The sequence below is a fragment of the Dipodomys ordii genome, unplaced genomic scaffold (genome assembly GCF_000151885.1).
Source record: "Dipodomys ordii isolate 6190 unplaced genomic scaffold, Dord_2.0 Scaffold5, whole genome shotgun sequence".
Lineage (NCBI taxonomy): Eukaryota > Metazoa > Chordata > Mammalia > Rodentia > Heteromyidae > Dipodomys > Dipodomys ordii.
Genome location: NW_012267221.1, coordinates 34010536 through 34038209, shown reverse-complemented (window position 1 = coordinate 34038209; position 27674 = coordinate 34010536). Strand labels below are relative to the sequence as shown.

Below are 27674 nucleotides of genomic sequence, written 5' to 3'. Positions count from 1 at the left end.
GAAATTATGTAAGCTAGGCACTCGACTATCTAGCAATTTAGCCTTAAGTAGAATAGCTAGGTTTTTGCTTCACTAAACAGGGGACTAGCTCATTAATGTTAATAAAGGCCTGTCAGGGCATTTGATTTCTAAAGAGGCATGTTGGCTTACTTCACTGTTTCGGACAACCCCTATGAAGTCAGCCTGCGGTGGGATCGAAACGATGAGCTCAGCTTCATAGGCCCCTTCTCCTTGATTCTGAGCCTTCACAATCAATGTCAGAGGGTTGTCGTCCCCAATGTAGACCTTCTTTTGATCACTGCAAGTTAATATAAATCTAGACTGTGAAAAAAGACTACATGGGGAGCGCATGACTCTTCAAAGTGGCGAGATAAATACACAGCACTGACACGTTCAACTCAAACGATTTTAAGGTTTTATCATCCCACCGCAGAAAACAGAAAATAGCACACGTTCAAATCTAATTCTTCTTCAGTAAAAGTGAATACTAATATCACTCATATTTTTCCATTTTTCATATTTAGTGCTGAAGAAATTTTGTATCTTTGTGTGGACTTTTTACTTCCCTGATCTTTCTCTAAAAGATGAATTCCTTCTTTGTGATGATTTTCACAAAATAATCTTTCTAATGTAAAGATATCCCTTGAGTTAAAAGCCTTTCTATAATGATGAGTGTCTTCAGATGATGTGATACTATTTCATGATTCTATCTGGAGATGAACAGTTGTACTACTTGTCAGGCTAGACAACTAGTAAAAACACAGTAGATGTTTTTTAAGCTCAAGATTAATAGTTTTATGATTATATAAAATTATTAATTAGTCGGTGCTGATGGCTCACACCTGTAATCCTAGCTACTCAGGAGGCTGAGATCTGAGAATCATGGTTCAAAGCCAGCCTGAGCAGGAAAAGTCCAAGAGACTCTTATCTCCAATAAGCCACTCAGAAAACCGGAAATGGCGCTGTGGCTCAAGTGGTAGAATGCTAGGCTTGAGCTGAAGGACAGTGCCCAGGCCCAGAGTTCAAGCCCCGCAACCAACAACAACAACAACAAATTGTTAATTACCTCTAGTATAACATTCTCAGTAAAATACTGGATAAATACTCTTCTGTTTATTTTTTTTATTTTTTGGGTCCGGTCATGGGGCCTGAACTCTGGGCCTGGGTGCTGTCCCTCAGCTCTTCAGCTCAAGGCTAGTGCTCTACCACTTGAGCCACAGCGCAACTTCTGGCTTTTTTCTTTTTGCTTATGTGGTGCTGAGGAATCGAACCCAGGGCCTCTGGCATGCAAGGCATGCACTCTACCACTGAGCCACCTTCCCAGCTCTACTCTTCTGTTTAAACTTCTTGAGGGTAATATTTACTGCTTGGAGTAAAACTTACCTATCTACAGAGACTTCTAGTTTAGGTTTGCAGATATTGTCTTCACCACAATCAAGTAGAATATGAGCCTAGAAAAAAAAGTTTATTTACAGGAATAAATATCAATATAGTTTGCATATACAGCACATAGAAATATGTGGAGATATCTATGCATGTAGATATATAAACACACATTCTCATTCTTTGTAGATGGATATATAGATAGATAAGTAGATAGGTGAATAGACAGATAGAGATGCAGATTACACCCTCAAGGCAAATGAGATCATACTGATTTATACATAGGTTAATATAGCTAGTCAAGAATGAAAAAGAAAAACATAATTCATAGGATATAATATAGTTACTTGAATTCATTTTGCTTTACAATAAATTAGCTGTTAACATTTTAGAGTGAGGTCTGGTGTACAAGAGAAAGCAAGAGTCAAGAAATGAGGGTTCAAGTCTGTTGCTAGCTAAGCTGTATGATTTGGAAGGCTGAGGGAGAAAAATTGTAAGCTCAAGGTTAGGCAGACTAGGGAATGAGACTCCGTCTCAGAAAAAAAAAAAAAAATCTAACAAACAAAAAAGCCAAACAAATAGAGGGAGGACGTAGAGCTTAAGTAAGAGGTAAAAGAAGGAATATAAAATTTAAGATAAAAAATAGATAAACAAATAAAATATTTGAATACAGGTTCTTTACATATAATTTTCTAAAGTTATAAACGTGCATGGAATTTTATGCTGCATTATGAAAAGAATTATCAATGTATTACATACATACATGAATATATATATATATATATATATGCTTTTAAAAAACAATTAAAATGTACCTAAAGCTATTAGGCCCCAAAGATGTTTAGCAAATTACTAAAAAGTTAAATAATTAGCACTTTGAAATAATTCATCTCCTGGAGTTATTTACAATTTTCCAAATATGAAATGTGACCTTGTCTTTGTCTTGATAAGACTAGTTAGTCTGAATTAATGATCTCTGATCTGGAAATTTAAGAGTATTTTCTCTCATGTTTCTTCAATTAAACATCTATCAATGTGATGAAAAGCAAATCCTTCTGCTCTTTAAAAACCTGAGCTGCAACATCTTAGGAAAAGATGGAAGAGCAAAACTAGGAATAAGCAGAAAGCGAAGTACCTGTCGGCTAACATTGGCGGGAGTGAACTGGTTGAGAATGGGCTGTAAACCTGTTGCATCCGCAGCTGTTCTATAATCCAACCGGTACTCCATGAAGATCGTAATAGGAGTGAGCTTGTCTCTAAATTCAGATTCATCCTAGAAATAGAAACACTGCAAATTTAAAATGACAAATCAACTTAAACCCTTTAGACAAATTCAGAAGTACTTATCACAAAACCAGCTTATTCATCCCTTGAATTTTCAGTTCTACTAAACTCTGAAAAACTCGGGTAATTATAGTAAGAACAGTATATCTGAAAAGCTCAGAGTTATCCAGGAGAAACTTATAAGCAGTTTTTGTTTCATGATGCAATATTTGCTTCACACAAAAGTGTAAAGTAGGTTCACTCTCTTCAAGAATCATGTGAATATTGATGAGTGTGCAGATTATTTGGCACTGACTGAACTAGATCACCATGACTGGAGAGAGATGGAAAATGGAATATTGCACAATATAGGTTGTCTTTAACTATCTTTATCTTTTCAATATTATTTACTACTGATCTCTGTATCTGACTTAACATTTTTATGACTACTACATAAAACCTTTGTGATGGATGCAACACCTGACAGATCTCTAGCTTCCATCAACCCAAAGCAACAAATGCGTTAAAGATCTGAATCATAAAAGATTTTTCCTACCAGTTATAGTGGTATATTCCTGTAATCCCCACTATATGGAAAGCATGCATAGAAGGAATGAGATGCGAGGCTGAACCCAAGCAAAAAGATGAGACTCTCTCCAGAAAAATAACTATAGCAAGAAAGGACTGGGGGTATGGGTCAAGTGGTAAAGCATCTGCCTAATAGGAGGGGGCCCTGAATTCCAACCCCAGCAGCCATGTTAAAGACCATATCTGAATCCCATTGAAGAGATGGCCCACTTTCCCAGAGCCTGCCTATTTGATGACTCAGGTGCTGTCTTTGGTTCTGTGACTGGAGAAGCTCAGGTGATCTCTTCCATGCTGTACCATGTCCTTCAGGGGTTCAAGCCGGGAAGAGGTCTGGATCCCAGATAATGGCTAGTTATATTTGGTTCAGACCACACGGATGAAGACTACCTTCTTACTTTCTTTAAAGTGGACTTGTTATTTTGTGTCAGTAAAATGAAAGAAGCCCTCCAAACACACCAAGTATAATAACTAGAATTCTGCCAATACCAATAAATCTCGACAACGATAAAGTTACTCATCTTCTGGCTGCCATGTTGTAAGATGGGGCTATTCAGCAAGCTTTTACCTTGCGTATATCATGACACAACACTATCTTCTAGTTTGCTCTCCTTTTTTCCCTCTATTTCAAATGGGATCCAATGGAGTGATTTGAGATTTGCTTTCTGTTCAAAATCTTGTTAAGACTCATCTGTGCTCTTGCATACAGAGAAGATTAACTTTGGCTATTCAGTGATATGTGTGCTATCTGTATAACACAATTGGTTGCTTCTCCTGACAAGTTATTAGACTTATTTGGGGGTATTCTTTCCTATTACAAAATGCCCACTCATTCTTCTGTAAAAAGAGTCATGTTCCACTTCCAAATTTTTTATCTTAACACACCCTAATCCAACTTGGTCTATTTATCTTTTCCTATAAATTACTAGAGTTTAGTTTCTTTATACTGGCTAAGTAACTTGAAAAACATCTCTGTGTAAAACTGGAGTGAAATCCCATTTTCTTATTCTGTCCTTCACCAGGTGAAGTATTCATTACACTTACTCCTAGAATGAATTAAGATCATTTTTTAGCTTTTTTTCTAATCTCTTGAAGAATTTATTATCAGAATTACGTAGTGCCCTTTTTTGTGAAGGGGAAACAATTTTGGGAATTGAACCAAGGGCTCTGTGCTTAGTAGACAAGCACTCTACCACTTGAGCTATGTTTTGTTTTGAGATGTTGCTAACTTGCTAACTATGCCTGGGCTAGCCTTCTGTCTCAACTTTCTTAAGTATCTGGGAGTACAGGCCTATATATCCATGCCTGGCTTAGAAACGGCTTATTCTTGAATGTATTGCAAATAAAACCATCTGACCCTGTGCTTACTTTGAATAAAGACTTGGCAGAGAGCTACTGCCGTTTGAACTCAGAGCATTGCACTTGCTAGACAGTACTCTACCACTTGATACTTACCTCCTCAGCCTATTTATTTCTTGCTTTCATTATTTTTGTGACAGGGTCACATGAATTATTTTTTCCCTTTCAGGGCCAACCTCAGAGTTCTATCCTCCTTTTTGTGACATATACCATCAAGTCTGATTTATCTGTTGAAATAGGACCTGGTCACGTTTAGTCCTGGCTGGCTTCACCTGAGTAGCTGGAATTAAGGTCTGACCCACTGCAAACTGAATTTGAATAAAGATTTTTAACTGAATCTTAATGAAATGCTTATAGAATTGTGCCAGTTTTCCACTTTTATGGCAGTTGTACTATGTCTGTCTAGGAATATTCTTGTTATCCAAGCTTTCCTGACTACTGGCACATGGTTATTCTTAGCATCTTATTATTTTACTCCCTCCTTTATCTGTGGTTATTTCCTTTCTCAATTTTAAATTTTGTGGGAGTTTTTGTGTTTTCTTCATTTTCCTTTATCAGTCAATGAAATTAAATACCATTCATGGTATACATTCACTGTTATATTCTGCTTGTGTAACAGCCACACAGTGTTATGTAGGATTTTCATAATTCAGTTTTAAATAAATTTCCACTTTTTTTTTTTTTGTCAGTCGTGGGTCTTGAACTCTGGGGCTTGGGCACTGTCCCTCAGCTCTTCAGCTCAAGGCCAGTGCTCTATCGTTTGAGCTGCAGCACCACTTCTAGTTTTTCTGAGTGGTTTACTGGAGGTAAGAGTTTCACGGACTTTCCTGCCCAGGCTGGCTTCGAACCACAATCCTCAGATCTCAGCTTCCTGAGTAGCTAGGATTATAGGCGTGAGCCACTGGCGCCCGGCCTCTACCTCTTTTTGACAAGAAGGTCATTTAAAAATCCTATTCCTATGATTTCCTAGCCAAAAGAAAAAATTCCCAGCCTATCTTTTTGTTTCTAATTTCTGAAAAACAAAAGTTTGGCTATTTAATATCAACCAAGTAATAAAGGCTTGGTCCCCGTTGTGGGAACTAGTAGAAGGTTTTATCATTTGGGACATGCAATTGTGGAAGCCTGGCCCTTTCCTCTTTCGTTGCTTTCCTGGTATCTGTGTCTCTATACCTTATTGCAGGCCCAAAAGGAACAGGGACAACCAATCTTGGATGAAAACTTCTAAAGCTATGATAAATTTTTCTCTTTGTATGTTGATTATCTGTATTATTTGTTACAGTGATGGGAAACAATTACTCCATGATTTTATTCTACTCTAACTCTCTCAGTCCCTCTTTTTTTCTTTTCATTCGCATTCATTTTTGCATTTCTTTTTTTTTTCTTTCTTTTTGTGTCGGTTGTGCAGCTTGAATTCTGTGCCTGGGTGCTGTTCTTGAGTTCTTCAGCTCAAGGCTAGCGCTCTACCACTTGAGCCACAGCACTACTTCCAGTTTTCTGGTAGTTAATTGGAGATAAGAGTCTCATGGACTTTCCTGCCCGGGCTGGCTTTGAACTGCAATCCTCAAATCTCAGCCTCCTGAGTAGCTAGGATTACAGGCGTGAGCCACCAGCGACTGGCTCATTTGTTTTTTTTCCTAACTTCACCTACGCTGACCCAGAGCTTGCAATCCTCCTGCCTCTGTCACAAGAATAACAGGGTTTCAGGAGTGAGTGCACCATATCCTGGCCAGGTAACATGCTTTCTATGAGATCCCTTTCTGAAATACCTTAAGCTTTCTTTGTGGTCTATGCATGGTCAATTTTTCTATTCTCTAATTTTTAGTGCTGAGTTCTATAGAGGTCTGTTAAATCTAGCTGCTCAATTATGTTGTGTCTTCTGAATCTTTATTGATGCTTTTTTCTTCTTTTTTAAAAAATAATTTTCAGCCTTGTTTTTGAACATTTTATATAAGTTTCTATTCTACAAATATTAAGTCCAAGATTTTACATCCTTCTAGACTAAAATTTCGTTTCTTCTAGTGGCTATCCTGGTTTGATACTTTTTTTTTTTTTAACTCTTTTAATGAATTCATGTTGCTTAATCTCAGCACACAGGGAACAAAAGCCCAACCTGGAATGTTCTCCAGGATGCTAGGCATTTGATCTTGCTGGAGTCAAGGTATAGCTCTGTCTTAAGAATATTCTAGCATCATTCAAAGTTCTAGGCTTCATGCAGGAGTCTCAAGGAGCGTCACGGGTCACAAGGTCACAGGCTCAGATGAGTCTGATTGCTGTGCTGGTTTCTGCAATTATCAGTCCCCGTCACCCCAGGCTCTACCCCCTTCCAGCAAGCTAGGCTCACTATTCAACCTTTGCCACTAGGGTTGGGTTTTGGGGTGTTTTGTTTTGTCAATTGCTTAATTTTTTAATCCTGGAGATTTTTTCACTATCATCAGAGGTCAGAAATAGTTAACAAATACATGTATCACAATCCCTTCAGTAATATTACTGGTTATTCAGAATTATCCCAGAATTCAGCGGAAATGCCATTCAAAACATCCAGGCTGCCCAGGAGTTGAGTCTCGCTAGTACTTCCACTGCCAAATGTGACAATCAAAACCACACACTACCTAGCCCAAGTATAATTTTCTATGTGTTTCATTACAGTTGGATACCAATTCATAGAAAGTGAAAACCCATTTAGATGGAAGTGGTAAGTGAAAAATAGAAAAGATATGGCTCAGAGAGCGCCCTTACCCGTAGATATGCTACGAGCTCCTCACACTGTGCAAGGCCCCCCCGCGGGATAGTCATGTTCTTGGAGTGACTCGGGGACCTGTTATGGAGAAACAGTGCTCGTCGAATTGCTCCCTTTTGCTTCAGTTTATCCAAAAGAAGCTCCACCTGGAAGTCTATACAAATCAAATGACTTATAACCAACATATTCTTTATGGATGCTATCTGCCTAGACAGAGCTTTCATAGAAACGTAAATATCACTGTTTTTGTAAACAGAGGTGACAGTACATGCTGTGACACTATAACCTATTACTTCCAAAAATACGTCACAATATTTTATCCATTTATCTACAAAGTAACGTCATACACAATCCCAAACAATGATGGTGGTGAAAGCAAGTACCAGATGAAAATTCTCACTTAATTTACATTGCAAGTAGTCCAGGGAATGAAATATAGCAGAATTAAGATTTTCACCACTAGATGCTCTCAGTAGGAGAGCATCTGCTTAGCATGCATGAGGGGGTTCTACAGCCTGCACCAATAAAATAACAAGCACAGACTTCTACCATTAATCCACATAGCAAGACTCAAGCAGTTCTTATTAAGAAGCATTCATTAGCATAAACCCATATAATTCTATTAAACACTAAGATAAGTGAACAATTGGTAGCATTTTAATGTTCTGCTTCAAGGAAGCTACCATATCAAATTGCCAGATACATATGTCCCTCACACGGCAAGTGACCAACTAGAGCTTAATGTGTCAAAAATGCCCTAAAAATAAATGAGCAGTCAAGTGATGGAAAACACAGTTGCTAGGATTCAATTCGTTAAGAAGTTCCTTAGAATGCAAAACTCGAAAACCACGAGTCCCTTTGCAAATTTCTTTAAATCTGACCTTTATATTATTTTTATTTATTTATATATATATTTTTTTTATTTTTATTGTGAAAATACTGTACAGAGGGGTTACAATTACATGGGCAAGGTAATGAGTACATTTCTTATCAAGCATTGTAGCCTCCTCCTCCTTTGTTTCCCCTTCCCATCCCTTCCTATCCTCTCCCCGCCCCCCCAACCCCCACCACCGCCCTGACCTTTATTTTAAAGTTAGGTGATAGTTTGTCTCATGTTCTGTTCTTCTCAGCTACACTGCCCTCCATGTGTTTTCTCAAACACAGTGAGCATACTCCAGACACAAGCTTCCTGAAACTGCCATTCCTGTGTGGACTGGTCCTCCCTCCCTGTGTCTCATGGCTCCCTCATTTCTCAGGTGCCTACAGAAAATGTTCTTGCTAGTTTACATGGACATTCACACCACTCCCACCTCCATCAGTGCAGTCTTCTTCTCTGCTTTGTCATGGCTCACTGGCACCTGTCATATCTAGCATACTGACCAAAGTGGGACAACATCAATCATTTTCAGGAGAGGAGTAGAATTTTCTGGGTACCCTAAGCTTAGGGACCAGACCTCTCTTCTTCTCATCTTTTCTAAAACACCTTCGTTCCTAAGACCCTAGGGATTTCATCTCAGCAGATCATCCACGTGTGAACCAAGATATTCACTTCTCCCAGAGTTCATTACTGTACATAACTGCTGAAGACAGCACACTCACCATTCCACTTGCTACTTTGCTCTCAATGTCCAGTAATAAATGTACTATATCTGAGTCAGCTGTAGAGTTGCCAAGCAAAGTCAGGTAATTATACTACCATCTTAAATACCTTTAAACATATTTCAAATTACAAAAGAACAATGATAACAATTTGAATAACTATGCAGTGTTGTACAAACAATGTCAATCAAATATCATGGTTTTTCATAAGACACTTACTAAGTCTCCTGGGAAGTGATCCTTTGCCATCTGCCTTTAAACAGAACCTGACATTAAAACTGCAGGAAAAAAAGTATGTAAATCAATCTTATAATCTAGATATAGTTTTGAATTGTACCCAAATGCCATAATTCTAATACAGTTGTCCTATGTATCTAGGGGGAGGGAATTGGTTATAGGAAGTTTCCCTACATTTCCACTGAAGCCAGTGCATGTTCCTGACCTTTATAAAACATATCACGTCATGTTGAATTTACACAAGTTATAAAACCTCATGCAATGTAAATGCTATTGTTCTAACACATTGTTTAGGCAATAATGAAAACTGTCTCTGCATATTCAATCCACCCTTGCCTAAATTTGCAATACAGAACCTACTAATGCAATGTAGAAGGCTAATGGTGCATAGTTTATATCAGGACAGCATTCGTCCGTCTCATGTCTCAATATTATCCCTAAAATATGAAGCTACACAAACTAGTACATGCCATTCTTTGGCATATTTGATCTCATGGTGCCTTACTGAAAAAAAAGACAATTTCCTCTCAAGTTTATAGACCAATGAATAAATCTAAATGAGAGAAATGGCAGTTAAGATTCAAAATAATGTCTCATTTTATAAAACTGCTTCCCACATTTTTGTTTTTTCAGTACTAAGCTAAACATTTGTTTATTCCAAGGTTTTGTGCATGCTACCACTTCAGCCATGCCTCCAGACTTTTTGCTCTTTTGTCTTTTGGTTTGTGGATAGGGTCTTGTTAAGAGTCTTGTTAGACCTGGGCCTCCTCAGTCACTATGATTATAGATACGCATCATCATACTTGGTAAACCATTTCTTTTCTTTTCTGTTCTTTTTTTCGGTTGGTCATTGAGTTTTAACTCTGGGCCTGGGTGCTGTCCTTGAGCTCTTTAGCTCAATGTGAGTTCTCTACTACTTGAGCCACAGTGCCACTTCTAGTTTTCGAATGGTTAACTGGAGATAAAGAGTCTCGTGGACTTTTTTGTCTGGGCTAACTTTAATCCGGGATCTTCAGATCTCAGCCTCCTGAGTAGCTAGGATTACAGGTGTGAGCCACTGGTACCTAGAGGTAAACAATTTTGTAACAGGTCATGGATACTGCACTTTGGGTATTCTCAGATATAAAGTCTGAAAAAAATATACTTTGAAAAACTTTATAGTTTTACCAGGCACTGGTGGCTTGTACCTGTATTCCTAACTACTTAGGAGTCTGAAAAACATGGTTTGAAGCTGAAGCTGAGGCTGAGGAACATAGTTTGAAGCATGCTTGGGCTGAAAATACATGAGATTCTTATCCCTACAATTAGCCAGCAAAAAGCCACAAGTGGAGGTATGGCTTAAGTGGTAGAGCACCAGTCTTGAGCAAAAATACCAAGCAAGAGTTAAAGGCCTTAAGTTCAAGCCTCAGAACCAGTGCGTGAGCGTGCGCACGCACGTTCACACACATGCACGCGTGCGTGCACACACACACACACACACCCCTACACACACAATCATAGTTTCAAGAGCTTGTTTAGGGCCTTGAGTTATAAGATTTGTTAGTTTTTCTTCTTTTTAATGACCAAACATAAGGACCATGACCAAACATAGTTCTTTAAAAGCTACTTTTATAAATAATGCTTTCTATGTCATCTTCTTTAGAGCACTATTTCCATTTACCAATCTATAGTGTGAAAATAGAACACATACCTAAAAACTGCTTGCCACATTAATTTTTAATTATACTTATAATGACTAAAGCATTCACAATGATCATAACTATTATTATACAACAAAAAAAAAGCTTACCAGGAAACCTTAAGAGCCGTCCCAGGTAGTGAGCAAGTTTTATTGTCTTGATTTAAAATGCTAGGGTACACATCAAGACCAGCATTTACAGTGATAACTGGTCTGGCCCTGTATTAAAAAAAGAAAAGAAAAAAAGATCAAAAAGAAAAACATTATTTAAAATATTAAATCGATCCTTTAAGCATTCACTTTGTGTCTAGTGGCAAAACAAACAGAAACAATCTAATGTCAGAGGGCTAATCTGTCCTAATTTTAATACTGAATGCCCTGCCATTCCGTTCTCGGCAAAGTGGGACAACAGATCAGCCTATCCGAATCCAGTCCATTGAAGCAGAATTTCCAATAGTTGTGTGAGTACAACTAATGCAGTACAGGACCTTAAGGGGCATGAGTGCTTCAAGTCCTGCCTTGCTGATCTCTAAGAGATAGCCAAGATACAACTGTAGCAGGAAAGGAAAAACATCCGATAATGTAGAAAGAACGTCTATAGGGTTGGAAAGGTAGTTCAGTGGTAGATTGCTTGCCTCATATGCATGAGGCCCTGGGTTTGATTCCTCAGCGCCACATACACAGAAAAAGCCGCAAGTGGGAGCTATGGCTCAAAAAAAAAAAGAATGCCTGTAGATCTCTCGCTCTCGCTCTTTCCCTCTCTCTCTCTCTCACACACACACACAGAATATTTATCATAGCACATACTAATATACTAGTAACAGATAAGAGGAAATACATGCATTATTGCTTCATTTAGAGCAACTGGTGAAATCCATGCAAATACTCAAAAATCCAATAAACTCCAAAAGCTGTAACACTTCTGGTTACCAGCATTTCAGATAAAAGATATTCAATCTGTCAATATATTTTTCTAACATGTATATGCACAAGTTCAAATCTTGCATAAAAACAATAAGCTCCAGTCAATAAAGTTGTCTCAAAATGAGAAAGCCTTGAAATCCATGAGTACACATTGTTCTCCTGTAGCTGTCATTAAATTGAGCCATCACAAACTCCTACACAGTGCACCAATGTTGGTATTCCTAACATGGATAAACTCAGCCCACAGTATAAGCATCTTAATATTCTCGAGATGCCAGCTGCTATCATAAGGCATAAGGAATTGATTAAATACAGACAACAACTGGGAATATATACACAGCTGGGAAATAAATATGCAAACTTACACATATTACTCTAATAAAAATATTCATTCAGTACTCAGAGTACTTGTGATCCCAGAGTACTTGGGTACAAACACCAAGTAAATAGCCTTCCTCTTTCAGAAAAATACATACCACACAATTTGTACACTTTAGATTTTTATTTTTGAAGGGCTAGAGGTCAAGGCTAGGGCCTTGTGCATAGTAAGCAAGTGTTCTACACGAAGCCCTAGGTTGGATTCCTCAGTACCACATAAACAGAAAGAGCTGGAAGTGGCACTGTTGCTCAAGTGGTAGAGTGCTAGCCTTGAGCAAAAGAAGCTCAGGGACAGAGCCCTGAGTTCAAGCCCCAGGACTGGCAAAAAAAGAAAAAAAGAAAATGAAGTACAGTTTTCTATTTAATACCTCCTTATATACGTATTCTTTCCCTGCTGCAAATATTTCATAGAAAGAACAAGCACACTGTAACATTGCTTCAAGAACTGAAACAAATTTAAACACTGGCTCTTAAGCTTTCAAATATTTTCATGTTGAATATTTCTTTTTCTTTTTATTTGCCAGTCCTGGGGCTTGAACTCAGGGCCTGGCACTCACTATCCCTGAGCTGCTCTTGCTCAAGGCTAGCGCTCTACCACTTGAGCCACAGAGCCATTTCCAGCTTTTTCTGTTTATGTAGTACTGAGGAATTGAACCCAGGGCCTTATCCATGCAAGGCAAGCACTCTACCACTGAGCCACCTTCCCAGCCCTCATGTTGAATATTTCTATACTACAGAATATGGAACCTACCTGTACAAGACTGCTCGGTCAACACCAAAAGCTCCAACAATTAAATCTAGAGAGAAAGTAAAAAAAATGTTATTAGCATGTCACTTTATAAAATACTTAATGCAATTAAAAAGAATTGAACATATTCCCAAAGTAAAAGTTGAAAGAAAACACATATAAAGATATAAATAATATCTGAAAACTGTTTTTTAAGAAAGCTCAGCAGTACAAACACTCATTACAAGATCAGTTAGATCTTTAAAGTAAACAAGAATTCTTTCAATGAATATTTAGTAGGAATTGCAACAACAGGGAAGGGCCCATTTCCTATACATGAATACTCCAAAGTTTAGTTTTGTGGATGCCTGTGCAGATTAACAGTTATTATTAAATTTCTTTTTTTCCTCTTGCTTTGTTTCAAAAATAAAGGGAAACTCCAAAAAAGCACACATGCACGCACACACGCATGTGTATACACATATACATGTACACACATACACAGACATGCTAAATCTGATAACAGAGCATTCAAATCAGCAAGAACAAAATGCATCCATTTTTACATGTAACTGATACAACTCATGATTTGAAAACAAAATGAAATCAGAGCTTCATCATACAGATACAAGCTGAATGTGAGGAAGCCCTTTCTAAGTAAAAAAAAGTATAAGAGAAAACAGGACAGGTGAATTGAATCCCATGAAAAATTTAAAACTTCTCCATAGTTAAGATGCAAATGTGACAAACTGGGAAATGTTGAAAAATTCAGAAGCCAACACCTCTAGTATTTAAGGTATTAAGCAAGGTTTATAAAAAAAAATGTATGAATAAAGGAGAACAACCACATCTCAATCGAAAAAGAGACAAAAATACATTTTAGAAAGCCCCCAAACTGCAAAAAGATATATTAAAAATGCTCACCAGTAATCTGAAACTGTTAACTGAGACAAAGTAATATTATCCATTTATAGCCAAATTATTTGAAAAAAGGAATGATTATGGGAAAACAATCAATTGTTTATTGATTAAAAAAAAACATCTGGTAAATTTGTTTTTTGGGGAGGAAAAAAAGTTCGTTAATTTTTTTGTTAGGTAATTTTTAATACAAAGTTTTTTATCTCTTAGTTTTTTTGTACTTTTTTATTGTAAAAATACTGTACAGAGGGGTTATGGTTACGTGAGCAAGATAATGAGTACATTTCCTATTGAGCATTTGCCTCCTCCTTTGTTTTTCCCCTACCATCCCTGTTTCCCACCACTGCCACCCCCTTCTACACCTCCGGCCGAAGTTGTAAGTTCATTTCAACATAGTGTTTTGTACATCTCACTGTTACAATGGGTCAACCTGTATCTTTATTTAAGCATTTTGTTTTTACCCTTTCCCTTCCCCTTCCCGAATTAGAGAAGTGTACATACAAGATGTAGGGCACCGACATCAAATACAGTGAAAGCAGGGGTTATACCGTGGGGGAGGAACATACAAAGCAACAAAAAAAAATCACATAGTACCTTATAAATAGGTTAGAAACAATAGCAAGAAAGAAAAAAGCTGTTTGTGTCCCTATCTTGGTTCATTTCGCTTAACATCATCTTGTATCGTTATATGTACATCGCTTTTGACCTTTTGTGCTTGTCCTACACATGTACTAGATATTGCAAATAAGGGAAACCATGAGACCTATGTTTCTTTGGGCCTGGCTTACTTCACTTAATACAATTTTTCCCAAGTCTTTCCATTTCCTAACAAATGGAGCCAATATGTATTAACAACCTTAAAACAACATAAATTTGCCACCACAATTTTAGGATTTTTACCCTGAGGTATACAATGTAGAACTGTGCAGAGATAAATGCATGGAGATGAAAAGTAAGGTAAAATAAGATTTGTTAGAAGGGAACAAGTGGTAGAGCATCAGCTATGAGCAAGAAAACCAAGTGAGAACTTGCGGCTCTGAGTTCAAAGCCCAGTAACACACACATACAAAAAGAAAAAAGAGCTCAAAATGGCTATTAAAAACAACAACAACAACAACCTGGACCAAGTATTTGGCTTTTGTTTATAGCATCTACAAGATTAGATTTTTTTTCTGATATTCTAATAGACTTAAAGGTAATACAGTAAATTCAGCATATTTGTTTTATACTTTGTTCTTATCCCTTTCAGTGAGAACCATGTTTTGAATATAGCAGGTGCCTGATCGACACTTGAAATATTAACTTTAAAAGATTTATATCATTACTTGACTTGTGTAACTGTAACTCTACCTTAACCATAAAATTTAAGTTAAAAAAAGATTAATAATCTAAATCAAGAAAAGAGTAACTAAAACTGCTAACTACAGAATGGAGGCGTCTAAGAGCCACATGAATTGGTGAGAAAGTACCTGGATATCCATTTTTGTCTATGTCTGTAGCTCCCTTCATCGAATAGCCGAAGCTTGGTGGCATGCTCTGGCCAGGCCACTGTCCCTCAAGGATTTGAGATGGTACTGTATTCAAGCCTGTTGATCTTCCATTGAAAATATAAACAATTCCTTTTTTATCTTCACCACCATATGGAGCTGCGATTGCAATATCTGTGGGAGGAAAGGAGAGGAAAATGGGGCAAGAGATGGGAAAGAGAAATAAAAGGAGTGAAGGAGACAAAGAAAGCAGAAGGTAGACAAGGACAGAGAAGCATCTTAGTACTTACAATTATTTATATGAAGACTTCAGTATTTCTAGAACCCATTTACCATGTTAAGTAATGATTCAAAGTGCAATGCAGTATTCCATTTAAAAGTACTCATCTAATTTAAGAAACCTCAAGCAAAAATTGTAAATTTATGCCATTTTACAAATTACATTAGTTTGGATTGAGATAGTCTGGGTTTGATCTTGGACAAACCATTCAGACTTCAAATGCTTTATCTTTAAAATCTGGGAGTAGAAGGTGGCAAGAGCACAGGTCAAAAACTCATCTAAAGTTCATTCTGTAACTGAAAATCCTACCCCCCATCATCATTTATTTACACCTAGTTTTCGTTTTTTCTCAATAGAAGTCAATCTGGTTCAAAAATATATTTGAAAGTTATGACTTCATAAAAATACATAAACATATAACATTTTCAATGCTTTAAAAAATAATAATCTCAGCCAGGCACTGGTGGCTCAAGCCTGTAATCCTAGCTATTCAGGAGGTTAAGATCTGTGGATCCTTGTCTGAAGCCAGCCCAGGCAGGTACGTTCATGGGACTCAGAAAAAGCCGGAAGTACATTGCTTTTGGGCTTTTCTGCTCATCTGACAAAATTATCCTAGATATATACTAATTATTGCAAATGAGGAAACCATAGGGGGAAAAACAATAGAGAAAAAGAACGAACTGTATAGAGGGTCTAATGAGAGCCTCTTTTTTCCAAAAGCTGGAGTTAAGTGTTGCTATGCTTCATTATATATAGTCCTTGCAACAATGATACCCACAAGACAGTATACTGGAAATGAACTTTATAACTTTGAGGTGGAGGGAGGGGGTATTGAGAGGAGTGGGGGGGAAGGGAAGGGATAGTGGGAGAACAACAAAGGAGGGAGTAACAATTCTTGACAGGAAATATACTCATTAACTTACTCATGTAACTGTATCCCCTCTGCACAGCATCTTTACAATAACATAAAATTTTAAACAAGCAAAAGCCGGAAGTAACACTGTGGCTCAAGTGGTAAAGAACTAGCCTTGGGAAAAAGAGGCTTAAGGATAGGGTCCAGGCCCTGAGTTCAGGCCCCAGGGCCAGTGTACACACACACACATACACACACACAATATCCCAAACACTACCTGGTCACTATGACCTTCCCTAACTCTAAAATAGCACTACAACCTATCTGCATCTCTCTGGCTCTAATGTTCCCACCTCAGCCATGCCATTGCTATGCCTTTCCTGAACCCCACACCAGCCTCTTAAGTAAGTGGCTCCCACTTCTAGTCCTGATCTCACCGCCCATTCTCTTCAAAACTGGCAAGTGTGTCTAGGCACCAGTGGCTCACACCTATAAACATCCTAGTTACTGGGGAGACTGAGTTCCAAGGACTGAGGTTGGCAGACAGCCTCAGCTGATATGTTCCTGACTCTTATCTCCAATTAAGTACCAAAAGGCAGAGCTCTGGCTCAAGTGATAAGAGTGCTAGCCTTGAGCAAAAGAAGCTCAAGGGTAGCATGTAGGCCCTGAGTTCAAGCTCCAGGACCAGCACAAAAATAAAAAGTAAAAAGCAAACAAAAAAACACCAAAAAACCCATAAACTTTATATCAAGGACATGTTTCTCTCATCTATAATGGCTCTTCTGTACCAGCCATACCAAATTGCTCCAGTTTCTTTATTGTACCTACATGATTTTTATGACTCCTCAATGATACCCCTTGAGACATCAAAGACACTTTGATCTCTCCTCCTTTGTGTTAAGTATCTCAAACACGTTGGTGATCACAGGCTAGTGTCAAATGTTTCACATATACATTGCCCCTTCTGAAATGCTAGTTCTTCTGTGACCTGGGGGCTCAGCCTTACTCTCATTTTCATCCCACAAATGACTGTTTGGTCTGTACAAGCATCAACTAAAAATGTGTTATCCTTTAAAAATAAGTATTTAAATTACATAGTCTTTTTTCCTTTGTTAAATTATAAAAAGTAAGCATAATTTCTAAGCTGACATTAAGAAAGTATTTACTATAACATAAATTCTGAACAAAATATTGCTCTATTGAGGGATGATTTAATATAAACTTTTTGTGTATGTGTGTGAGTGCACCACTACTGGGGCTTGAATCCAGGGCATAGGTACTGTCCCTGAGTTTCTTTTTGCTGAAGGCTCAAGCTCTACTATTTCAGTCACAGCTCCAATTCCAGCTATTGTGGTAGATTATCGGAGCTAAGAGTCTCATGGACTTTCCTGATTGAGCTGGCATTTAACTGAGATCTTCAGATCTCAGCCTCCTGAGCAGCTAAGGTTATAGACATAAGCCCCTGGTGTCCAGTTAATATAAACTGTAATTTTTCTAAACTTCCTTTTTTAATTTTTTAATCTTTTGTGAGGATTAAACTCAGAGCCTAAGCACTGTCCCTCAGCTTTTTGCACTTAAAGCTAGCATTCTACCAGTTTGAGCCACAGGACCACTTCCAGTTTTCTGGTGGTTAAGTAGAGATGAGTCTCACTGACTTTCTTAACCAGACTGGCTTTGAATCATAATCCTCAGATCTCAGCCTCCTTCGTAGCTAGGATTACAGGTGTGAGCCACTGGTGCCCAGCCTTAAACTCTTAAGTATTTTTTGGTGGGGGGGGGTCCAGTTGTGGGGCCTGAACTCTGGGCCTGGGCGCTGACCCTCAGCTCTTCAACTCAAGGCTAGTGCTCTACCACTTGAGCCACAGCGCCACTTCCGGCTTTTTTCTTTTTGCTTATGTGGTGCTGAAGAATCGAACCCAGGGCCTCATGCTTGCAAGGCAAGCGCTCTACCACTGAGCCACCTTCCCAGCCCTCTTAAGTATTTTTATACATGTTTTCTTTTTATTTTCATCCTTGGCTATTATATCTTAAAAGGGCTATATTTTCAAGCAGTCAACTTCTTCCCTCTTCTGATCATTTTAGTTCTTCTTTTCTGGTTTGTGTTTTTATGGGTAGACTAGTGCTCTATCACTTGAGCTATAGCTTCACTTCTGACTTTTGTGGGGGTGGGGGAGATGGTGCTTAATTGGAGATGGACATTCCTTGCCTGGGCTTGGCTTTGAATCTCAATTCTCAGATCTCAAATTCCTGAGTAGCTAGGATTACAGGCCTGAGCCAGACACCTGGCTCATAGAATAGATAGTGATCATTTTGATAACCCTCTTTATGATTATGATATCTAAGGTTTTTCTGGTGGGGGTAGTTCGAAAGGAAGGAGTCATAATACAGAACCAATGCCACTGAATGTCATCAGGTGTAAATGTAGCTTTTGTTACCAGCACATCTTGTGATCTACATTTCATGTATCTAGTTTATAATCTATAGAAGCCCATTCAATTTCTCAGTACCACATAAACAGAAAACACCGGAAGTGGCACTGTGTCTCAAGTGGTAGAGTGTTAGCCCTGAGCAAAAGGAAGCTCAGGGACAGTGCCGAGGCCCTGAGTTCTAGCCCCAGGACTGGGGGGAAAAAGATATCTAGGTATCTACAACTATTAAAAATTTTTTTTGTTTGGGTTTTTTTTAACTGTGTTTTTTTTGTCTTTTCTTTTTTGGTACTGGGGATCGAACTCAGGACGTTGCACTTGCTAGGCAAGTGCTTTGCCACTGAGCTACATCCAAGCCCTTAAAATTATTTTTAAAAATGAGCTTACACCTCTTACATCTGCCAATGAACATACTCAAATTCTTACACAGCCACAAGAAATTTATGGTTTAAAACCATTACTGGAAAATCACACCTAGGAGGTAGGCATGCCACTAGTCAACCTGCTTTGACTAGATGCCTGGCAGCATTTGGCATTAATATCCAAATAGACAGTAGAGGGCACTGTCTCAGCAGGATGCAGAGAGAAATACCGCCATTTACAGAGAAGGAAAGTTCCTTTCAGAAAGGAATCATCTGACACTCAGCCTTCAGACTGCTTGAATAGTAACTCATAAGTTACTATTTTTTTATTTTATTCTCATTTTTATTTTATTCTCATTTTTAATAAAGAATTTAAAAAGCAACCATCTTTCCACAAAGGATGTTTATTCAAGTGAGCGCCTACTGATAGGATTTTAGGGCATTTTTCAGGTGGAGACAAAATCAGAACCCCCAACTGCTACACTTTGACCTTACCATTGAAGCCATCTTGGTCCAAGTCTCCCAAGGGAGCAATGGCACTGCCAAACCTTGCAAAGACCTCAAACCCATTGAGCTTTGTAGTCTGGAAGTCTCCTGAAGGTCTCTGCAGAGACACCGAGACCTGCCCCACCTCTTGGAGTTTGCCATCAGATCCTCGATCCATGAAGAGGGGTGCTCCAATGAACACATCTGCATAACTGAAACAATAGTTTTCTCACTGAACAAAATCAAAGCAATCTCTTTTCCTTCTTATTAAAACTATGTTTCCAGCCAGGCAATGGTGTGGCTCAGCACTTACCCATAGCTACCCGGAAGGCTGAGAACTGAGAATCACTTGGAACCAGTGCAGGCAGACAAATCTAAGACTATTTTCTCTGAATAATCAGCAAAAATCCTGAGTAGATGTGTGGCTCAAATGGTAGAGCACCAACTGTGAGCACAAAACCTGAACAAATGTACCAGGGTCCTAAGTTCAAGCCCTGAGGATACCTGCTCTTTGGATATCTTATGGTTACATTGATACCAAAACCAGTCATAGCAATGATTGAGCAGCTATAGGTGATGCAGATACATAGATCATCCAATATTCACTACAGGAACCCAGACTCAGTCCTAGAGACAGGTGTAGAAACTCATACTATCATACCAAAACATAGGAATCACAGTCTCAAAAGCCAAATCTTCCTTCAAGTCTTTCAAGACACTACCAGTACAGCAAAAATATTTTTCTAGTTATAAAAGCTATTGAAAAAATTATAACCAACACAATTGTTTACTAATATTCATTATTAACATTGCTTCCAATCGTTGCCCTAAAAAGAAAGGTTTTAGCAGGCAAGAGACAGGGAAAGTGAAGGAAAAATGTTTAGTTTTAGGAGAGTATAGTCACAAGCACAAGAAACAGTTTCTGGAAACATTTGTTAAACTTACTCATCCCCATTAATGTCAGTAGCAGCTACAGAGAATCCAAAATATGCAGCCATCTGAATAAGAAGATGCAAAAAAGATGTTTATATCTGGACCAAGTAGATAAGACAATTCACATTTGTAGTACATGTATCTCACAGAAAGGATTACTTTTCTCAGAATATAGCATTTCAATCTGAATGTTTTGTCTTTTCATTTATTCTACCAATACAATCAAGCGATAAGACCTGTTTATCTTCCTAGATATATGGGTCAAATGTATTCTAGGCACATCACTCTAAGGTCTTCTTCAGTAAAATCCTAGTTATTTCTCCTTCCAAGGCCTAAGCGATCATCTCATTTCCTCTCTACCCCTCAAAATGTTAGACACCCTAACAGAAAGACATATAGTCACCAACAGGCATTTTAACTGAATCCAAGATGTTGTACATGGATACCGATGCAGTTGGGATGATGACAATTATTAACTAATAGTAATTAATAATAATTGTCTCTATGTGTAACTAGTAAGACTGAGAGGAAATAACTGTTTAGAAAGATACTGAATGGAGCTCATTTTTGTCTCACATTTCAATCAATGACTCTAGATGGTTCTGCTTTTGACGCTGACATAGCAGAAGTGAGTCTGAGTTTATTATGGGCTATTATGACTATCACCATCACAGTCAGAGCAGCCTTGCTGGAAATAATTATGAAAGGGACATAAATCCAGATATCGTAAAATTCTCACAGAAAATGTCTAGCACTGGAAAGAACTACTTTATTTCATGTAGTAAAAATTAACTTTGCTCGTCTCATCTATAACACACATCTATGTGCTGTGCTTTTTTTTGCATCTAATAAAAATCATTCCTTAAGGAGAATTTAGTGATAATAGCAAAGAAAAATCAAGCTTTTGTGGTTTTATTTGTGTGCAATTTGATTTTCACTTCCTAAAATGAAACAAACCAAACTCTACTCGCCCTATTATGCAGTAACACAAGGTTTGAGTTAAAAAAATTACTCTGGCGAAAACAAAGGCAAAATACCTAAAGCCTATCTTGTATCTACTACACTGAGTCTTATGGAATCATAAACCATTTTAATAACTGCCAAAAAAGTTTTAATATGTTAGAAAATGCTGATGAGAAAATGCTGACTAATATAGCAAAATCTTGTCCCTGAACACACACACACACACAAATGTGTTGAATGTTAATTGTAACAAGTAACAGATTTTATGCCTCCAACTGACTGGAAAAAAACATGACATAGAATGTAAAATACATTGAGCTAATGTTATTTATATACAGATGCTCACACTCATAAAAGTAATATATATATAGCATTTTGTGGTATATATACTATCACATGGTAGTTTAATGGATTATCTGTTTAACTAGATTAGAGATGTCTTTCACACTTTTCTCTATTTTAAACACTTTCTCCTATGTAATAACCAGCTTTTATGATGAAGGGGAGGAGTAACATTTAAAAGCATACCTGCTCACCAGTAAAATTGTATAAGGAGGACATATTCTTCCCATCATAAATATAAACCTATGTAGGAAAAACAAAAGTAAATGAAAAATAGTAAAACACACGATAATATGGATTCTTTTTTTAAAAAAATCTTTGCGCTTTCCTACCATTCCCAAAGTCCTTGCTGCCCTTGGAACTCCTGAAACAAAGTCTGAAACGTAAAAACAAAAACTTAATTACTCATTCTTAAAGACCAACATTGGAAATGGCAGACGGTGGCTCAACCAGAGAGCTTTAAGATTTGTTATGCTTGTTCAGTAAAAAATGAACAAGAGATTTTTTAAAATTGGTACTCCATAATAAATCTAGCATCCTGTATGTGTGTTTGCTCGCGCATGTGCACACATGCACAAGGCAAAAGCACTGTCCTTTTTTGTTGCTCAAGGCTAGACCTCTACCACTTGAGCTACAACTCCACTTAGGGATTTTTTGTCGCTTAATTAGAGGTACGAATCTTACAAACTTTCCTGCTCAAGCTGGCTTTGAGCCTTGATCTTCAGATCTCCACCTCCTAAGTAGCTTAGGATAACAGGTTTGAGCCACTAAATCTAGCATTTTTAACTATAAAATCAAAAGTTATAAAATGACACATTCCTAGGGACTCAATGAAAAGAAATCCTAGGGACTCACTGAATGCAATCTTGTTAAATAAGAAGAGATGAGGGGGCTGGGAAGGTGGCTCAGTGGTAGAGCGCTTGCCTTGCATGCATGAGGCCCTGGGTTTGATTCCTCAGCACCACATAAGCAGGGGGAAAAAAAGCCAGAAGTGGCGCTGTGGCTCAAGTGGTAGAATGCTAGTCTTGAGCTGAAGAGCTGAGGGACAGCGCCCAGGCCCAGAGTTCAGGCCCATGACCGGAACCCCCCCCCCAAAAAAAAAAGAAGAGATAAGAAAAAGTTACCTAAGAAATGCTATATTTACAGTAAAAAAAAAAAAAACAAAGTAAATAGAAATGGGGTAGCTGGTGGTAACTGTGACACAGAAAAATGAGCCAGGTAAGGTAAAATCTAAGCTTGCCGAGAAAGATGACAAACCAAAAAATGAAAAGCCATATTTACAGATGGTTCTCTGAAGCTATAAGAGAAAGAAAGGTAACTGTTAGGTAGAGAGGGATAAAAAATGGCAGACGTAACACATGGCAGATAACATAGGGCCCATCCATCATGACACTTATTCCCATTGTGACTCAAGTTCCAGCTCAAATGCTTCTTTCCAGAATGCCCTGGGTGTCTGCTTAAATACTTCTTACTCACACAATGCTCTGGGTGTCTGTCTAGCCAGCGAAGGAGCCAGGGTGGTACATGCACAAGCCATCACACAATCAGCACAATGACAAGGGGAGAAGATATGGGAGGAACCCATCCTATAGTAACTGCCTTCAAAGAGGACTCTCTCTTCATAGTCTCCTTACTTTCTACAGCTTTCCTTTCAATTTCAAATAAAATTGTCCTGTCTACTTTAAACAGTTTCCTGCCTTTTAATTCACTAATGGGTTAGAACAAACAAATCTAAAACTTACAGCATCAGTTACAAATCAAACCTAGATAAAGGAACCAAGCAGGTTGCAGGAAAGGTGAAGAATTTCGGGCAAAAGGGGCTGAGAACTCACAGTGCTGGGGGCTGGGAAGGGAAAAAGACCAAGGCCCACAGCAGCTCTGTGAGTTCTCAGCCCCTCCCCAGTGGAGGAGACGCCAGAGACACAGCTTGGACTCTCCTCTGTTCTTCCTTTCTGTGAATATTCTGTAGCAATGCTTTAAGTTGCTGAAAAAATTCAATGTCAACATGTTTCAAATACTTAAGCATATCACAGGTTCTTCTTACCATCTATACCATCACCATTGAAGTCTCCAACAGCCACTGAGTAACCTGAGCAAGAAACAAAGAGAGAGATCATGAGGTAGAGTAGTTTTCTTTCCTGCAAACTTTTCAAGTAACTTCTTTAATTGGGTAACCCTTTGTCTTCTGAGAATGGTAGATATTTACCATAAACAAATTTTAAAATCAAAGTCAGTTAAATACTCAAATAGGGTGTTTCTAATAGGAATCAAATGGTTTTAATTCACTCTACAAGGAAGTCTGTAAAAACAGAGTATATTTGCAATTCATCCAAAAGTACTAACAAATAACAGATTCTCTCAAGCAGCAAATTAGTACTTCTATAGTGTGATTTGGTACCACAGATTACAAATAAAATTAAAGAATGAGAACAAACTTTAATAAATCCTCAAATCCAAAACTGTAATTTAGCAGACTCGGATAGTTCTGGAATCAGACTGGCTGGGCAAGGTGACTTCAGGCATGGGATGAGACTGCCTCTCTGTGTTTCTGTGTTTCTGCCCAGAAGATAGGAATAATCATAGTGCCCTTCTCATAACCTTGCTTTGAGGATTAATGAGCAAACAAAATACTTAGAAAAGTACCCAAAATATAATATGCTCACCTTAAAGACTAGCTATTAATTATTGCTATAAACACACATATATGAACATATTTGTGTGTGTGTGCGTGTGTGTGTGTGTGTGTGTGTGTGTGTGTGTGTGTGCGTGTGCGCGCCAAAACTGGGGCCTGAACTCAGGGCCTTGTGCTCTTGCTTGGCTTTTTTGCTCTACCAATTAAGCTATACCTCTACTGCCAGCTGGTTAATACGAGATAAGTCTCACAAATTTTTTCAGGCTGGGTTTGAACTGAGATCTATAGATATTAGCCTTCTCAGTGGCTACAATTAGAGGTATGAGCCACAAGCTCCTGGCCTTATTTTTTTGCTTTTCAACCTTTTTCTACTAAATGTAGTATTACATATACTATGTTATAATATATTATATAACTTTTTATACTAAAGTACTATATGCAAATTACAGGAAAAATACACAGTTCTAATAAATGAGTCTCTATTTTGGTTCTACTTACCCAAATAACTGTCATCAAAAATTGCTTGTGCAGTCCGAGTTGCTAATTGGTTATTATACTTGATGCTGTAAACATTTGGGTCATATTTAGATACAATTTCTGCCACTTGATCCGAAATAAGCTGACCTTAAAAAACACACACACACACATAAATAACCTTCTAATGGAAACTTTATCATGCAGACAATGGCTGATATTTATATGAACAAAAACATACATATTAGGTATCAGTATTTCTACTTTTTTCTTTTGTTTTGCTTGTGACACAGAATCCCTCTACATTGTCACTCAGGCCAGTCTTGAACTTGTGATCTACCTGTCTCAAGTTTGGCCAGATAGATATTTCTAATCCTTCAGTCTTAAATAATTCTCTCGTTATTAATGCTAAATCTAAGATTTGATCTTTTCTTTTCTTTCTTTCTTTTTTTTTTTTGGTTAAGTGTGGGGCTTGAACTCTCATTGATACGCTTCCATCAAAAAGAATGACATTGCCCTATTTGTAAAGAAATGGAAAGACTTGGAAAAAATGGTATTGAGTAAGCCAGACCTGAAGAAACATTTTCTATTCTTTTAGAGACAATTATGAGATCTACGAAAATATTCATTATAATAAAATACTTATGACAAAAAGCAAATTCTGCGCAAACTGGTGTGGTGTTTGTTTTTGCTTTTTGGTGCCAGTACTGGGGCTTGAACTCAGGGATGCTGTCCTTGAGCTTTATCACTCAAGGATGGTGCTCTACTACATGGCCATAACTCTAGTTCTCACCTTTTTTTGATGGTTAATTAGAGATAAGAATCTCATGGACTTTCCTGCTTGGGCTGGCTTCGAACCATGATCCTCAGGTCTCAGCCTTCCTGAGAAGCTAGGATTACTGGCATTACCAACCAGTGCAAGCTCAAATGGTAATGTAATTAGGCTTCCAGAGACTAAATATAATGTTTTACTTTACATCACTTCCCAGTTTGATATATTTTTAAACACTTAATGAGATCATTTATTATTAAAAGTTTTCAACATTTAAGAAAGCACTTTTGATTGAAAGAAAATCATCATTTTGGTATTCTCATGAACAATTTCAAAATACTTTTTAACCCTGAGTTTTTAGAATGCCACAGTCTTGCCTATACTGATAGGTTTTACACTTACTAATGCTTGAGCGTCTGAAAAACAGACGTATATACCACATGCAACAACAAGGTATTATTTTAAATAACCATAAATATTTATTTAGTAAATTATTATAAGGATTTTTTTCTTGTCACTTGTGAGGCTTGAACTCAGGTCCTGAGTGCTGTCCCTGAGCTCTTTTGCTCAAGGCTAGCACTCTACCACTTTGAGCCACAACTCTACTTCTGTGTTTTGAGTAGTTAATCGGAGATAAGAGTCTTAGAGGACACTGTTCAAAATGAAATGTACTCAATACCTGACATATATAATATATATATATATGTATATATATATATATATAAAACTGTAACCCCTCTGTACATCACCTTTACAATTAAAAAATAGTCATTTAAACAACAACAACAAAAAGTCTCATGGAGACTTTTCTGCCTGGGCTGGCTTCGTACCGGGATCCCCAGATCTCAGCCTCCTGAATAGCTAGGATTACAGACATGAACCACCAGCTGAGGATTTTTTATTTTCTAGTAGAATATATGCATAACATAACATTTGGTGTATTCTACATTCTTTATAATACATTGTATAAAGAGTAAGTACATATTTAAATTACATTTCACATTTCTTTATAATAATTTGAAATTTTTCATGGGTGCATGAAAATCCTGGTCACTCAGAAACACACAGGCATTAATGAATGAGTTAGAATATTAACCTACCTTGCCAATAAAAGCTACCAGGACCTCCAAGAAGTACTCTGTCAGCCTGGATTGAAGCATAGAACAAAAGAATACATACTTCAATACAGCTTTGGAACAGAAATAAACGCAATAAACACATTAAAATCAAAGCCATTTATGTTGTATTTACATTGATTGTGCATATATAAAAACAAAAATCATAGACCTCAAACTCATCTAACTCAGTTTCAGTGGGTTGTTTAAAAAGTAAAATTACAATACATTCATTAATATGTGAAAAAATTTACTGTAGATCTTGGCTGTTTGTCACATTTTGAATGAAGTACTAGTAGAAATATAATAAGAAACAATTACTTTTTAATTTTGTATATTAGATGTGACTTTTTAAGACTGATTCTAATAATCGTTGAGAAACTTTCTTCTAAAGGAAAACCTTTTATGTCTCACACATTTAAACAGGTAGAAAATGGGATAAAGATCTATATAATACTAACATTTCCTAAATCCATAACATACTATGACCAGTTCAAAGTATTTTGTGTTTGAAACAAAGTGTTACAGCAATTTTTTCTTGCTGTATACAAGAGATTTTCCCTCCCAACATATATACATATTCCCTATATATACATATGTATGTGTGTGTGTATGTGTGCATACTCCATCCACACTTTCAATAATCTCGTGCTTGTTAAGCCTTAACAGCATTTTTCAGAAATGGGTTTAAGGAAAGAACTGTTCATTTAACAATGAGACACTCTAAGAATACTTGTGGGAAACAGTGTCATAGCAATGGG

General features: G+C 37.5%; 1 protein-coding gene across 1 annotated transcript in view; it reads right to left on the bottom strand.

Annotated features, from left to right (window-relative positions):
• Nucleotides 1-27674, bottom strand: part of Itgav (integrin, alpha V) — an 86755-nt gene that overhangs the window by 18716 nt on the left and 40365 nt on the right. Inside the window, exons 6-20 of the mRNA XM_013028956.1 lie at nt 26899-26944; nt 25051-25176; nt 23965-24009; nt 22253-22296; nt 22107-22163; nt 20628-20680; nt 19692-19894; nt 15258-15449; nt 12895-12940; nt 10953-11060; nt 9146-9204; nt 7327-7481; nt 2519-2656; nt 1384-1451; nt 151-298 (exon numbers count right to left, since the gene is read on the bottom strand). Coding sequence (XP_012884410.1) covers nt 151-298; nt 1384-1451; nt 2519-2656; nt 7327-7481; nt 9146-9204; nt 10953-11060; nt 12895-12940; nt 15258-15449; nt 19692-19894; nt 20628-20680; nt 22107-22163; nt 22253-22296; nt 23965-24009; nt 25051-25176; nt 26899-26944 — 1488 coding nt within the window. The remainder of the gene's footprint in view (nt 1-150; nt 299-1383; nt 1452-2518; nt 2657-7326; nt 7482-9145; nt 9205-10952; nt 11061-12894; nt 12941-15257; nt 15450-19691; nt 19895-20627; nt 20681-22106; nt 22164-22252; nt 22297-23964; nt 24010-25050; nt 25177-26898; nt 26945-27674) is intronic.